Source organism: Neocloeon triangulifer, unplaced genomic scaffold (assembly GCF_031216515.1).
Source record: "Neocloeon triangulifer isolate White Clay Creek 2 clone unplaced genomic scaffold, ASM3121651v1 ptg000012l, whole genome shotgun sequence".
Taxonomy (NCBI): Eukaryota; Metazoa; Arthropoda; class Insecta; order Ephemeroptera; family Baetidae; genus Neocloeon; species Neocloeon triangulifer.
The window spans coordinates 195395-211529 of record NW_026775554.1 but is presented as its reverse complement, the minus strand read 5'-3'; the positions used below and the strand labels follow the sequence as shown (position 1 = coordinate 211529).

Genomic DNA, 16135 nt, shown 5'->3' with positions numbered 1-16135 from the left:
ATCTCTCTGCACACTAGCAGCAAGGTATGAGGCGCCTTCAGGAGACACGCAAAACACGCACTCTGCCGAGTTTTTTGTTGCTTCGGTTTAATTATCTCGGTTAATATTGCAATGAGAAATTAGATGGATGAAAATTTTATCAGAAAATGAGTCAGTGCAAAATTTTCCTCAATCAAATTTTGTGCTTCTGTAAATTGAAAGGAGATGTGGCACATTTTGTAATATATTTGTGAATTAAATACATTAAATAACTGAATACATTCTTGAAATTTGAAGGCCTGCTTCCTCAACTAATGGGCAAAAAGTTCTGAATCGCTCATGGCGCCAGTGTTAATAGAAATTGAGATAACAAATTTAAAAGGTGGAAAAACGTGATGATTCTTTTAAATTATCGAGTGAAACTGCAATGCTCCTAACAATCGGACAGACTTCATTTAAACATATTTTAGCTAGAAATTTTGTGGGCCATTGCAAGAAAGTATTTTGGAATGGAAATTTGACCTGGGTCACACCTCTGCCCTGATGACCCCAAAAATAAAATTATTTAAATTTAGCATCTTTGGAAGCGCCTTCTTTCAAGGATTCCAGTGGCGTTGACCAAATTAAATTCCGATTTCTAGAAGTAAAGTTATTGAATTTAAACGATTTAGAATTTTAAAGTGGCGCAGACTGTTTTTACTGTTATGCTGCGAGACAGGCGCGCGCGACAAAGAGCACTATGTGTCTCCCCCCATTGATAGGGTGTTATTATTATTATTGTTACATACATTTCACAGGTGCTTTTCATTCTCTTTCTCTCGAGCTGCTCTTAAACTATTTTTATATTGGTCAAATTTGCATAATTTGATTAAAAATCATGGTTTTTCCCTCACCGCCTATTTAAAAATTTTCATAATTTAACAGTCACATATTTCTGTCTCAAAAAAAAAAACGTACTCGCGCCGTATTGACAGCGCTACTCATTTGGCTTATTAGAGCCGCGATTTAGTAAATGACTCCGCACTTAGGGCGATTGATCTCCTTTGAACTTCTTCCCCTCAAATTTTAAAAATTATGAACGGGCTGGAACTATATGAAAATGATTTCAGATTTAGGATCGGCAAAAAATTGGAGCTCAACAAACTTTGATTGACATTTGTAGCATGATCTGCTCATATTATTACTGTCGTTTATATAAAAAATAAGTTAAAATTTTTATTAAATTTTTAAATGAATTTCTCACATACTATTAATTTTTTATTCTCCTTCATCATTAATTTTTTTTAATTTAATACAACCATCGCGTAACTATTAAAAAAAAAATTGCTAATCCTTCAAAGGACGTATTGTTGCTTATTTAATTTAGTAACGGCACCACGCCTAAGCAAAGGAATTTATTAAATTTTAGTAAAATAATGTAACAAAGAAAATAAAAATTAATTATGAATGATAATAATTATTTAATAAATTCTTAAAAATTATTTTGCTATAATCTGATTGCTAGAACTGAATTCAAAATTTCTTATAAAAACAAATTGTTTTTGCCGATTCCATTCCTGAAATCATTTTTCAAAAATTCCAATCCATTCATAATTTCAAATTTTATTCGAAAAGCAGGGGAAGTCTAGCGTTCCAGGAGCAAAATAATTTACTCATTCGCGGCGCTAATAGTGCCAAATGAGCAGCACGGTCAGGCGCCAGCCAGAACGGTCAGCAGCGCGTTGAGACCCACTGACTAAAATAAAGGTGCCAGGTGTGTAAAGTGCAATGCAAAGTGTAATGTATTGTGCAAAAGGTTTTGACATTGACTTTAAATGGTACATTCTAAAATAAGCACAGTTTTGTTTTTAGCACAGTACTCCAAAAGAATTTAAAATAAAAATAGAAAAAATAAATCAATTTAATAAATAAAATAAAAAAATGAATAATATAGAAACAGCGAGCGAGCAAGCAGGCGACCAAACTCTCGTGAAATATGTTCTTGTTTGTTTGGGAGAAAAAGCATCAGTCGTTGAAAAATACCCTTTGAAATCTCTCCCTCCTCGCTTGCAGGCCGATTGTTTGCTCCGCTTGCTCGCGGCCACCGTGTCCTACAATGGGGATGTAAAATTTTGGAGTTGCTGTATCAAAGAGGGGGTGGAAAAGGTTCTTCCTGGCAGTTGCCAAGTGGTCAACTATAGCAAAACCGCACAGAGCAGCGCATCACGCAGCAGCAGCAGCACAAACAAACCAACAACACACTTGTGAGGACGTTCAAGAAATCACTGCGTGTTTTTTGAGCTCATCAAATGGAATTTTAATTTCAAAGGTAATTAATACTTTTCGTTCTACATATATATCTGCCTTTATCTACTTTATTGAAATCTCAAGATTCAGATATATAGCCTTACAGACTCGTTTCTGTATGTTAAATAATTATGTTTTCTCTTTATATGAAATTTAATTCAAATTCAATGCTTTCAATTTTGCTTACGATTAAATTTCAGTTTTAGGCTATAAGTTTTACTGTTTATTTTTGAGGCGAAACTGTTGAGTTTTGATTTATTGTTGAATATTGTCAAAATTAATTTAAAAAAAAATATTTGTGAATAAAGCAGCGCGCATAGCTTTCATTAGTAAATTATTTATTTTTGTCTTTTTTGTCTAACTTTTTTCATATATAAATTTTTGCATCAAATCAATATATTTTCCAATATTCACAAAATCTAATTCCAAAAAAGTAACCAATCGGCACTTAATTAGCAATAACAATTTTATTCTTGAATTTATTAAGAATGTGCCTCCTTCAACTCCGGCACACCAGCGCATCCCCTCGATGGCGGAGATTCCTTAAACTTTTTCAAGCATCCTAGATCCTACCTACCCTATGCTCCGCCCTCGCAGTATTGCCTACCCTGACTTCTAACTTGCTGCTGCTCTATTTTTGAGCGTCGGCAAAAACAGTGCGGCAAATAGCTTTAGAATTTACGAGTATAATTAAAAGAGAAAAAGAAAAGTAGACTAAAACAGTTGTAATTTGAATATAACTTTTAGATAATTATGTTATTTGAAAAAAATTTAAAGAATAAATTATCTGACAAAAATGGCCTTAAACTAATCTTTTTAAATGTTTTCAGATCAAGAAATATGGACGATGAGCTGCGTACCATTATTCTCGTCAGAGTTAAATGGACAACAAATATATCTGAGGTAAAAGAATATTAAAAAATGTCAATAAACACATTGGCAATATAAATAACTATTAATTGTGGATTGCGGTTTAGTAAATCTAATATCTGTTAATTTAGTTCAAAGAAAATGTTGAAATTTAAAAAAAAAAAATAAAAATTAAGTTATTTGTGAATTTGATATGAGTAAATTTAAAAGTGATGAATGGAGAGAGAAAAAGGGAATTTATTAATTAATTACTTTTAACTATACTCAAATTAAATTAAAAGCTTCCGCAATGAAACACGGATTTAAAAAAAATAATATATTGACAATATTCAAATTTTGCACTCTTTAATAAGATTTTTTTTTCATTATAGAGAAACAGCAAGATTGCAATGGTGATGCCACTGAAATAGACATACTTGCCAACAGCCAGTCAGCGCCAAGGCAGAGCAGAAAAATGAAGACGGGGCAATAAGAAGATATACAATTCTGAAAACTCTATAACGAAGACAATTTTGAAAATTATTTTATTGACTTCCATAATTTAAGTGATGTTCAATCAGATACTATTTGAACCTCCAAAGTGAGCACGCTATTCATGAAAAAATTGTCATGATCTGGCCTAGCCGTCGCTTTTTTAATGACGCTTGAGCTTCTTTTGAACTAATTAATATTTTTAATTTTCCCTTCAAAAAAGAGAGGAAGGAATGATATACCATTCATTAAATGTGTGCTGCTGGTTTTGTTTAATTTATGAACTCTTTTTTTTGGGGGGGCTTAAATTAAATAGTGTATTCCTTTATTATGCAGTCTTCCACTTAGTTATTTGTAGGTAATGTAATACTTAAAAAAATCTTTTAATTCAAAAATGTTGTATTCGGTACTGCTTTAGTTACTAAAAATAAAAGTAGTATCGTACCTGATTTAGTGGGGATAATTTAAGAAATCTCTGTACTTTTTGCATGGAGTTAATGGAAAATATAGTGTTAAAAATATCTCAAATTTATATTGCAAAAATTTTAATTAACCATCTAACTCTTTAATTTGTTCTTCGATCTTCGATGTATTTTGTTCTTTAATGGTATGGAACTGTTTATGTTAAATTACTTTCTGTGTTAATACTTGGAAATTTTTGTGATATATGGAATTTACGTGAGAGCTATTTAAATAAAACGAATATTGCTATAAATTTGACTTTCAATGATAATTACGAAAATACCTGCTGAAATAATTAATAGAAATATAAAAAGAACGCGAAAATATAAAGAGGTATAAAAGCCGCATAAAAAGCGTTTAGCGTACACGGTGTAGGCCTATGCGCATATTACACGTATATTAGACGGACATTTTAGACGTGTAATATACGTCTATACACCATCTAGGCTATACCAAAATTATGCGTATAATATACGTATAATATGCCGAAAATACACGACTCATGCGCACAGGGCGGTACAAGTATGGCTGTTTTTCTGCATTCTTTTTTGCTGAGATCAGAGAGATGGAAGGCCAAATTTGCATAAGTGTGGGTGAAAAAGAGCGAAGGACGCTCGGCGAGTTAACTCACGGACTACTCGGCGTGCAAAATGATGACTGGATTGGAAAACCGAAGCTTCTGTTTCTAATCGATCAAAACTGCGTGGCAACTGATCAACAACCGACGGTATAAGCGGTTTTTTTCTAATTTTTATTTTATTAAAAAAGAGGCGGAAAAATTGTGGGCAAAATCAATATATTGGCGTTTCAAAATCCAGTTCTGGCACTTCCTCATGTGACCTGCCCCATCGCTGCAAACAATAAAAAAGTGAGATTGTTAACTGCGGATTTTGTTGATTCTGACTAGGGTCGCAGGAGGCCGTGAAAGTAAATGAATAATTAATGAAAAGTGAATGAAATTTTGATAAATAAAGCAAGGCACTTTCATTGAAATTTTTAAATTTTCACGTACACTTGAGAGCTAAGAGAAGTACTATTTGAAAATCTAATTTTTTAGAATTAAAATGTTAATAGCAATTTAAGTTTTAGTCCAAGACAAGCTCTTTCTTTTTGAAATAAATAAAATGGGAATTTTTTATATATATTATTTAAGTAAAGAAATAAATATAGAATTCATGAGGGCGATCCAAAAGCCTAACCTGGCCTAGGTTAAGTTAACTTAGCCCCGGGCTAACATAGCCCTCCAGCAAAATTCAATGGCGGGTTAAAGTATCCCGGGCCAGGCTAATTTAGCCTGGGCCAAGTTAGCCTTTTGGATCGCCCTCAATATTTTTATACAAGGGAATATTTTAAAAGATTTTTCCAATCGATTATCCATTCGTTCAATTAGTCTATAAATAAATTTGAAACAAAATTCTCAGCCGTTAACAAAAAGTAGCTAAAAGATCAAAGTCAAAGACTTTTAGCGCAGTTTTTAAAAACAAGGACTTGTCCGAGTATTTCGAATGTAATTTCTTGCCAGCCGGGCTTTTAAAAGATAACGTTTAGTCATGGACTGATGAATTAATGTTAAATCGAGTAGCAATGACAGAAAAAAATTTAAACTTAATCCATGTTTTAGAGAAAGAATTTGTAGATTTTATTAAAATGCCAAAAAGAAAGAGCAAGTTTTTGGCTACAACTTGCCTAAAAGCAGCATTTTAAAATCTTGGTTAATTGTCCGTGAAAATTAAAATGATCTCAAATCTCATCTGCGCTGATTGGATCTAATCTTGATTTTAACCACGCTGTTCGTTTTTCCGCCCGTTCTTGTGCAAAAATTAATAACAAAATCCAAATTTGACGAAAAGCAACCCTAAAATATCCTTTTTTGACCATAATATTAATACTTAGACAAGAAGAATAACGCCACGGATTAAAAGTCAGAGAGTTCTCGGAGCAACTAATCACAATGGTTGGTTTGTTGTCGTTCTTCGAAATAGAAGCTCACGTGCGTAATTCAGATTGAAACAAAAAGAAATAAAAAACTTATTTCATTTTTATTTTTAGATTTTCTTGAGCAATTCATCAAAGTCTTCGAGAATCAAAAACTCAAAGACAAGCAGAGCAGTTTGCAGGAACTTGTAGGAGAATTGCTGACGACATCAAATGACGATTCAGGAAACACAGTGACGATAGTTTCTACCTTAGCGCACTTGCTCAGTTTCCCAGACCTGGAGCAAAACTTCTTCCACCCACATTTCGAATTGGATGGAAATACGGAGAGGTTTGAATCTATAATCAGCCGAGCCAGATTCATCTATAGAACTAGCATGTGGTTGCTGACGTCTGCCCCGGGATCTGGGAAGACGACTATGTTCCGGGAAATCTTATTTAGAATGCAAAGAGCCGTAAACAGCGATGTAAAGGTTTATCTAATTTTCCTCGTCCGCGTCTCCCACCTTTTCCATGCAGCCAAAAGTAAGAGACAGACAGAACCGTCCCTTGCTTCTATCGTTGCCCACGTGAGCGGCAACCTAGAAGAAGACATTCAAAATCTAATCGACACTAAGAAGATTGTTTTGATGTTTGATGGCTTTGATGAAATTAGCAAAAATTACGGAGCTGAAGTGCTGAAGATATTTGCTGAAGCTTTGAAACAGGAAGTGACAATCTGGGTTTCCACGAGACAACATGAAGAAGATGCTATTCTTCAACATGTGGACCAAAAAGTAGATATAAGAAGGATTAAAATCTGCCCATTAAGCGATACTGAGCAAATAAGATTTTTGATGATTTTGTCCCAAAAATCTTTTCATGATTGTAAGCTAAAGATTAAATTATACGAAAGAAATGGTCACGAGGACGTACTAAAAAGCCCGCTCCATCTAAAAATGATCGCGGAACTTGACGATTCTGCTGTAATAGAAAAATTCGACTTGTACGATATTTACGAAAACGTTGTGGATCAACAATTGCGCCTTACACTGACATTGTTCAAAGAAGGCACACTTGCGTACGAAAAAGCTCGTGATTCTATATTCAAGGACCTGAAGGGGATTTCTGCTGATTTTCTTAGCACCGGCACCACTGCAACCAAATTAAAAAATATCAACAATGGACTTGCAACAATCACCAATGGACATGTCCGATTCGTACATCAAACGTTTGCGGAATTTTTCGCAGCCACATACTTCATTGATTGTCTTTTTGATGACCTTGAAATGCCTTTTGATATATTTAGAGACGAATTCCGTGGAGTCCGCAAGTTCGTTGATCTGAGAATTTCAATTGAAAAGCAATCTTCGAAGGTGTTCGCTGTGCTGGAAAAACATTTGAATGAGACTCTAACAAGACAAATTCTTTTCAAAATCATTTGGGACGAACGACTCGGTGCATTTTCGTATGCTAGTTCCAGACTTGTTTCTCTTGTTGAGAGCAGTAAGCTAAATTTTATGTACTCGGATATTGACTACATCATGGAAAAAGCCAGCGAATATAGTGAAATATTTGCGGTGGAAATATTAGAAAAAGGTGCCTTTTCAAAGTTTAAATGGCCGGAAGATACCGCTGCAAAAATGCTGATTAATGCAATTGAAAAAAATTTTGCCAGTCTCCTTTTAAAATTAGAGGAGAAAGTTGAAAATCTGAAACTCTTAGCGCAGCGAGATAAAAAAAGACTGTACAAAGCAGTTCGTTTAGGAATTAAGTGGAATAATCATGAGGTGTTAAAGCTGGTGCTAGAAAAAGAGTACACCGAACATACTGAAGAATTTATGGGCGCGCATCTGGAACTTGCCGTCCGTCATTGTAGCGCCGAGTGCGTTGAGCATCTGATAGACCACGGTGCTCACACTACCGACCTATATGAATTTCAAGATTTAGACCAATATACAGCGAGTGCTCTCCTGAAGACCAAAGAAGAGACGCTTCCGAAGTTAGCGGCAGAAATTTTTACCGTTGCCCTTGAAAGCAAAAATGTTGAAGCAGCTATGGCTGTGCATGACAGATTCGTCAACAATAAAATGGCAGACTTTGACATCAGCAACAGAGCCTTGTATGAAGTAATTCAGTGGAATAGATATCCCGAGGAAGTGGAAGTTCTGTGCCGCTGGCTGGTGGAACGTTGCGGCTTCGACATATATGATCACGCCGCCATGGGGTGCAATGCTCTTCACTGTGCAGCCCAATACGGGCATCATGGTTTAGTGAAATACTTCCTTGAAAAAGATCCGAATCTGATCGAATCAATGACCGAATCGCAATGTGATGTTTTGTGCCACACCATATTTGGATTTAAAGGCTCTAAAGATTTCTATCCACCAGATTTTGAATTCATTGAGGAAATAATTATCTGCCCTGGAATCCAGCAAATCATATCTGTTCTTGATACACTGCACACTTATAATTCGGAGATGATCAAACGCAAAAGTGATGGTGACAAAACTTTGCTTCACATGGTATTGGAAAGATTTCATTTCGAAAGATTCGAAATTTGCAAATGGCTAATAGAAAATGGAGTTGATGTGGAAGCTGCTGACGATCGCGGATGGAATGCATTCCACTACTTCACCAGGGCGAACATGGCCGAGAATGACGACCGAGGGAAAAGGGATTTGAATATGATAATAAGCTTGTTAAGCGAGACCATCCCCGAGTGTGTTAAACAAAGAACCAAGAAAGGAGAAACGGTGCTGCACTTTGCTGCTAAAAGCAATCACATAGGTGTGACCGACTTTGAATGGCTAGCTAGCCAGCAGGGCCTGGAATTAGGAGATGTGGACCACAGAGGATGGAATGTTCTTCATTTTGCAATGCACGATACGGACATGGCAGGATGGTTTTGCAATGAGAGTGAAGAGAAGATGCGTTTCATCCTTGAAACTCAGCCAAGCCTGCTTCAATCGGTGACCGAGAGTGGCGAGAAAATTATGCATTTTATTGCCAACAATAAGGATCACCACGGGAGGACTCTGAAATATATGAAGTTCGTGCATAATCTTGATAAAGAACTCGTCAGTCAAAAAACGGCAAGCAATAAAACGGTGCTGCATTATGCGGCGGGAAGTGGCAACATGAAGTTGTGTCAATGGCTTCTTGATGAGGTTGGCCTCGAGGTGGATGCGGTGGACGACGAGAGCTGCAATGTTATACACCACGCTGCAGTCCATTCGAACGTGGATCTTCAACTCTTAAAATATTTGCACGAGAAAAATCCGCAACTGATCCACAAGAGAACAAACAGACACCAAACAGTCTTGCATTTGGTAGCGCGAAATGAAAAGCTAAGTGTGTGTCAGTGGCTCGTGGACGAAATAGGCCTTGCAGTGGACGCATTGGACGCTGAGCGCTGGAACGCTGTGCACTACGCTTCTTACAATACCACTTACCGGCTTGATTTCATCAAATACTTCCATGAGAAAAATCCGGATGTGATAAGGCAGAAGACGAAGAAAAACCAAACGATGCTGCACTTAGCTGCGGAACGTGGCAACTTGCAGGTATGCGAGTGGCTCTCGGAGGAAATAGGCCTTGAGGTGGATGCCGAGGACGACGATGGCTGGAACGTGATGCACTTCGATACATATAACACCAGCTACGATCTCCGTTTAATCAAATATTTACACCGGAAAAATCCACATCTCGTAAAAAAGAAGACCAACAGAAACCAAACAGTGCTGCTTTTAGCTGTGAAAAACGACTTATTGGAGAAATGCAAATGGCTCGTGGAAGAAGCGGGTGCTGAGGTAGACGCCGTGGACGACGAGGGCTGGAACGTCTTCCATTATGCCGCTTCTTATATCCATGATTCAAAAACTGGGAAATTAAGTGCTGTTGAAATGTTTGAATATTTGCTTCTGAATAGCCCTAGTTGTCTTCTTAAGAAGAAGACAAATAGAAATGAAACCGCGCTGCATCTTGTGGCCAAAAACGAGAGCGGGCTGAGACCGAAAGAAAGATACGAGTGGCTCGTCAGTGCCGGCGTTGATGCCTCAGAGCTAGATGTAGACGGAAAAACTGCAATGCAAGTGGCAAGCCAACATTTTATTAGCAGATACAACAATATTTGTTTCAATAAAAATGAATGGTATAATTAATCTGTGCTATCCAATTTAAGAAAAATATTTAAATGGTTTTTTAGTTCAAACGTAAATATTAATAAGTAAATTTAAGATCCGTTCTGATTCGGTCCATGAAAAATAGCAGCTTAAGTTTGTATTTTTTTTTTTCAATTAAAACAATTGATTAATTGTTTTATTGCCATTTTTTTCTTTTTAACTTTATCAAATTTATACCAGAAGGAAAAGTGTTTGAATGCTGATCATAAAAATTAATTATTAATCTAGCATTCAAATAATTTTTTATCTGGCCGATTGTTACATTTTTAATTTCTTATGATGATGGTTTCAATCTGTCGTGAAATTTTTATTGCTATGAATTTTGCTCCTAAAAATAAAGAAAAGGAAAGTTTGTGCACCTGTTTAATTTTTATATTAATAAATAATTTAGAAATAATAATACCTTTTTACTTTGAAATTTTTTTCTTTTAAAAAACGATATACCATATAATTTCATCAAGTATGAAAACAGATTTTCTGTTGATTAATTATCAATTTTATAAACAATTTAATTAATATTCCTCATTTATTTCATTTCATATTGTTCCGCACTTCATTTCACTTAACAGATAATAGTTGAAGATAGGCAACCGGCTGGACATAGATGTCACGCGGGTTGCGTGCTTTGTAAAATTCAGCTTGTTTTCTGAAAGTTGGAACGGTTGAATTTGTCAAGAAAATTTAAAATATTTATTCTTTATTCATCAAAAATTAAAAAGAAAAAAGAAAAAGATGAAATATAAAATGGAAAGGAAATGGTAACGTTTATGCGGCAAACAAAAGTTGCTAAAACGTGAAGTGTCAAGAGAAGTCAGTGCCATGTTAATTTGCAAGCAATATGTAATTTAAACAAATATTATAGTTCTATACTTTCAGAATTTTTTCTTTTGTTTATTTATTTCAATTATCAATATTCATTGCACTATAAACAAAATCGTATTATTAGTAATTTCATATTTTGCTAATGATATGTATCATTAATAAAATTTGAGAACTTGTTTCTTTATAGTTAAATTGGAAATATTTCAATTTCTGTTTGATCAAAGCAACCACTAATTCAAGGGATAAAATGAAAATTGATAGCGAAACGGCCGCGAAGAATCACGAATTACAGTTTTGAAGCAATTATTAAATTCATTTTCTTCTCCTCGATTTACAATGCAAGCAAAAAAATCAGCGTCTCAGCAGAATCAAAGTTGCAAAGGCGAGGAGGAGCGTCAGGGTGGAGGAGGAGAGGAGGGGGGCAGAGCCTTTCAGGACGAGACCTTCGTCCTTGGCCGCCGTGTAGGTTCGTCTGTAGTCGTCAAAGAGCTCATGTTTTCCGCCGTTCCTCACGCTCAGCACGTGTCTCTGCAGACCGCTCAGGTGCGGCCACTCAGGCACACCCTCCAGAGGAATCGACGAAGGATTCCTGTAGCAAAAAAAGGAAGCATTGAATAATATGAACTTAATTTCAGTTATTTAAAAGAAGTATTTTGGCAGTTTGTTGGAAAACTTTTTGAGGCCAAAATTATTATAAATTTATACTCCCTTAGAAGAATGTCCTGATTTTGTCTGATTGAAAAAACTGACCCTGAGATAATGAAGTTGGTGAAGATCTGGACCATGAGTTTGGCGATTTTGGTGTCCTCGTCGTTGAGTTTTCTGCCCTCGCGAGGGTACAGGTAGATGAGCTCGTCCGAGTGCGTGATGCCTCCAGGGATGGGCACGCTGGTGGGCGTGTCGTCGTGCAGGGTGTGCTCGCCGTGGTAGTCGAAGGTCAAAAGGTACGTGTTGGCCTTGGAGGCGTGCGAGTGCGCCTGCGCGAACGATGGCGCCTTGTGCGACAACGTCCCCGTCACCTTTTCAATTTTTCCATCAAATTAATTTTGTAATTATTGTTTTAATTGGAACTTGCGTCGATCAGCGAGGGCGTCATGCGGCTGAAGTTGCCCACGTCGGCCTCGTCCATATACTTGGACATGAGCGAATCGGAAAACACCCCCGTGAAGTCATCCACCCCTGCACAAAATTAAAAAATATCTGCTTTAGCTCTTGCGTTTGAGATAAATTTGAATAAAGTTTCCTTAATTGATGTCAAAATCAGGGTTCAGGGTAAAATTTTTTTCAAGAAATCTTAAATAATTGTCAAATTTTTACGTTTCTGTAAAAATATTGATTTGCATACCCAAGACCCTGAGGAAGTCGAGCAGCACGTCCTCCCTGAGGTAGGTGTCGTTGTTGTGGAGGCCGTTGGGCAGCAGGAAAGACTGGTACATCACTGCAAAAATTAATGTGATTTTTTTATTTAATTGAATATTTAAGAAGGACTGACGGTCGAGGTCAAAGATGCCCTCGTGCTTGACGACGGTGACGAGGGCGGGCATGGCGTTGAAGGCGCCCGCCCTGAACACCTCCACGGGGTCCCTGTCCACCACCCTTTCGCCCACGCCCACCTCCTGGATCACGGGCATCGAGTTCTTCATGCCCAGGTCGCCGCTCGCGTAAACTTTCAACTGCAGACAAAATTTTCATTCATTATAATCAATTTCTGTGAGATTTTAATCATTTTATATTTATATTGTGCGAATCGCTGATTTTATGAATTTTTTTTATCATTTAACAAATCAGTAATAAAAGGCAAAATTGTAGATGAAGGCATTCCTTGTCATTGAATATTCGAATATTTTTATTATAATTGATTTTAATTTAAAATGGCTTTTTGAATAGCATGTAAATTATCTTACATTATAAGATAATTTTAAAAGAAATATAAATAATTTACTAAAATAATTAATAAAATTGCAATTGCAGATTTAAAAAGTTTAATATTATAATTTAATTTAATCTGACCGCATAGGCGATGTAGGCGTTGGTGATTTGGGCGACCGACTTGGACCTGAGGCAGGCGAGGAGGACGGCGGCGGGGCCGGGGCTGCAGTTGGCCTCGAGGGCGAGGTCGGAGGCCGGCTTGGTGGAGCGCGACCTGTCGAGGGCCCAGAAGGCGAGGGCGGGGCCGCTCTGGGGCAGCACGCGGTGGAAAAGGGGGGCGGCGCGCGCGTTCAGCATCAGCAGGCTGGTGCTGGCGCCGCCGGCGCTGTTGCCGCCCACGGTGACCTTGCCGGGGTCGCCGCCGAACGCCGCCACGTGGTCCCTGACCCACTCCAGCGCCAGCACCAGGTCCATCAGACCCGCGTTGCCCGGCGCCTCGCTCGTCCCCAAGCTCAGGAACCCTGAAATTTCCACAGAAAGCAACAGGATTAAAAAAAATTAATTGATTTTGATGATAATTGATAATTATTGTTTACATTAACTTCAATTTGTAGATGTCAATTCAAAAAAAGACAGCAATAAAAGGAATTGGGATAACCGAAATTTTTAAATTTGACTTACTTTCTTGTATTTCTCTATTTTAAAAATGTATCTTATGGGAAAAGGTCCAGTGAATTTATTTTCAGTGAGGAAAACCTTGGGAAATCACAATAAATATGTCTCAATAGATGGTTAAAAATTACAATAAATGAATTTTTCTGGGTTTTTTCATGGACTATTCGATTTACTTAAAAAGAAGCAAAAAATTGTATACCTAGAGGGCCAAGGCGGTACTGGGGCACGACGAGGACGATGTCCTTCTCGAGCAGGAATCCCGGCTTGAGCGACGACGACATGCCCGAGAGGAAGGAGCCGCCGTGGATCGCAACGAAAACCGGCCGCAGCTCCGAACTGCCAATCTGCAAACAACATAAACTGGTTTCACAAAAGGACGCAACCCGCGAGACATCCCTGCCAAGCAGGTTGCATAGTTCGTTTCAAAATCGATACAAAATTTACGAGATCAATATATATTATGAGTAGTTTTTAAAATTCAATTATAAAGATTTAATTTGTAAATTTTAATTATAAAATTACTTCAATATGGCTGTGAAATTGTTGTAAAATATAATTTGATCTCATATTTTACCATTTGAGCAGTTTAATTAATTTTAATTTAAGTGAATTTAGGAGAAAAAGAAGAAAACACAATTATTTTCAACAGCGAAGAGTGCCTTGTAACATACATCAAATTATAATTAAAAGACGGCACTCATTTTTAGAACAAAAAGTTTGTATCAATTTCAAGAAACTATTAGGACAATCGCAAGCATAACTTGTACCAGGCTAATTTAAATTTCTTTCAGCGAAATATAATAAAATTATCTCAATTCAAATCAAAAAATGAAAAAATTAACTGGTTCTTATTGATTGCTATAAATAAATTTTAGTTTGTTTGTTTTGCTTTGAAAGGAATCTAAAAAATTAAATTCTGAATGTCTCATATCAGTGTGAAAACCTCCAAAATTTTTTTTAAATGACCTAATCAATCATAAAATTAAGGATATAATCTCAATTATTGTACTTGTTATTTAACCTTGCAATATACGCTATCTTTTTTTAGGAATTTTTATCAGAGATTTTAATCCGATTTAATCTGCTTTGGGCCGTTCGTACCTTCTTGGTGTAGACGTCGAGGGTGAGGCAGTCCTCAGGGTCGGCGGAGGCCCTTCGTGGCAGGGTGTCTTCGTCGTGGCTGAGGAACTGGCCGTACAGGGGGGCGACGGCGGCGCTCACGCCCGGCTGCGGACACGCCTGTCCGTACAAAGTCGCGTCCCGCGTCCCCAACCACCCCGAGAACTTCTCAGGGTACTTATCAAAGCGTCAGGGTCATTAATTCACATTTTTGGCAGTAACTTTGAGAAAAAAAAACTTGACAGAAAAGGTTCTTTTCAATGCAAAAGGATTAAAAACATCAAATTTTAATGAAAATTAATTGTTAATTAATAATTAAATTTATTCTGAAAAAGTGGACGTTATTAAATTTTTACAGGTAAGATATTTCACGTCTGTGTTTTTCTTAAAAAACAAAGATTGATAAAAATAAATTTGAAAACTGAAAATTCTCACTTTAGAATTGGGAATTAAATTATTACAAATCCGAGCAGAAAATGAATTACAGACCTTGAAGCGTCTGGCGCCGCTGGGCGCGACGGCGTAGGGCACGGCCCTGAACTCGAAGACCTTCTGCTGCGTCCACTGCGTCAGGGTGGTGGTGCCCTTGAGCCTGCCGAGCCCCGGCACGTCCACCTCGGTGGCCCTGGCCAGGGCAAGCACGGCGCCGATCAGCAAAAACCTCGTCCGCAGCATCGTCGGCGCAACAATGACGCCGTCGCCGCAGCCACTTTTATTGCTCAACCTAATCCGGCCAACAGGGCGCTCCTTAATCCTTTCAAGATAACACGACCCACTGATAATTGCAATAAAAACTCTCCTTTGGAAATTTTATTGACATCAAACAATGATCACGATTAAACAACTAGAGAATTCTTCAAGAAGACAAATTCAAACATGAAAATGAAAAACGTGCAGTGCAGAAATATTAATCGAGTAACTAATTTTATTAGAACTGAAATAATTAATAAATATCAATGCATTGATACAAAATTTACTCTAGATGTTGCTTGGTAGAAATTATTTTTATAATCTTATCAAAACAGTGCTTTGTATCGAAAAGAAAAACTAGTAATATAAATGCAGTGGATTATGATATGCATCCATTTTATTTTCTATTTTTAATAACATCTGTCTTAACTATTTTAAAACTTATTTTGTAGATACGGAGGCGGTTCGAGCAATGATTTAATTATATTTTCACAATTTTATTCACGAATGGGCGCAAAATATACGAGCGAAGCAAGAATCTCAGCTTGCGTTTCGTATAATTAAGTGTTAAAGCAGCTCAAAGCTTATTTTCTGGATATTAAAGAGCTTTGATTATATTTCACAATTAATCCTTAAATCAAGGATCGGTGAAAATGAAGAGCAAAGCGTTTCGAGAAATTCAGGAGAGAAAAAATCTTGCGTGCGTCGATTTTTGGTTTATAGGGATTTTCAAGAGCGCTTTAATATTTATGCCCCGCCACTTTCTTTAAACCTGAATTTCCCCTTAAAGAAGC

The 16135-nt window shown here is 37.0% G+C and overlaps 2 protein-coding genes across 3 annotated transcripts; one reads left to right on the top strand and one right to left on the bottom strand.

Annotated features, from left to right (window-relative positions):
* The first annotated feature begins 2526 nt into the window (after positions 1–2526).
* Positions 2527–10543, top strand: LOC132197892 (uncharacterized). 2 transcript variants are annotated; one of them, XM_059621489.1, is made up of 4 exons: positions 2527–3168; positions 3507–4795; positions 5962–6058; positions 6118–10543. In XM_059621489.1, the coding sequence occupies exons 2-4, from the start codon at positions 4571–4573 to the stop codon at positions 10143–10145; spliced, it is 4350 nt and encodes a 1449-aa protein (XP_059477472.1). In that variant the 5' UTR covers positions 2527–3168; positions 3507–4570; the 3' UTR covers positions 10146–10543. The 2 variants fall into 2 exon arrangements, with proteins under 2 accessions (XP_059477472.1, XP_059477471.1); XM_059621488.1 differs by having other exon boundaries at positions 2527–4795.
* A 303-nt stretch (positions 10544–10846) lies between these two features.
* Positions 10847–15354, bottom strand: LOC132197894 (carboxylesterase 1E-like). The gene is made up of 9 exons (XM_059621492.1): positions 15141–15354; positions 14634–14828; positions 13732–13876; positions 12999–13378; positions 12481–12661; positions 12334–12426; positions 12064–12167; positions 11739–12007; positions 10847–11577 (listed from the first exon to the last, which is right to left on the bottom strand). The coding sequence occupies exons 1-9, from the start codon at positions 15324–15326 to the stop codon at positions 11340–11342; spliced, it is 1791 nt and encodes a 596-aa protein (XP_059477475.1). The 5' UTR covers positions 15327–15354; the 3' UTR covers positions 10847–11339.
* Between the last annotated feature and the right edge of the window lie 781 nt (positions 15355–16135).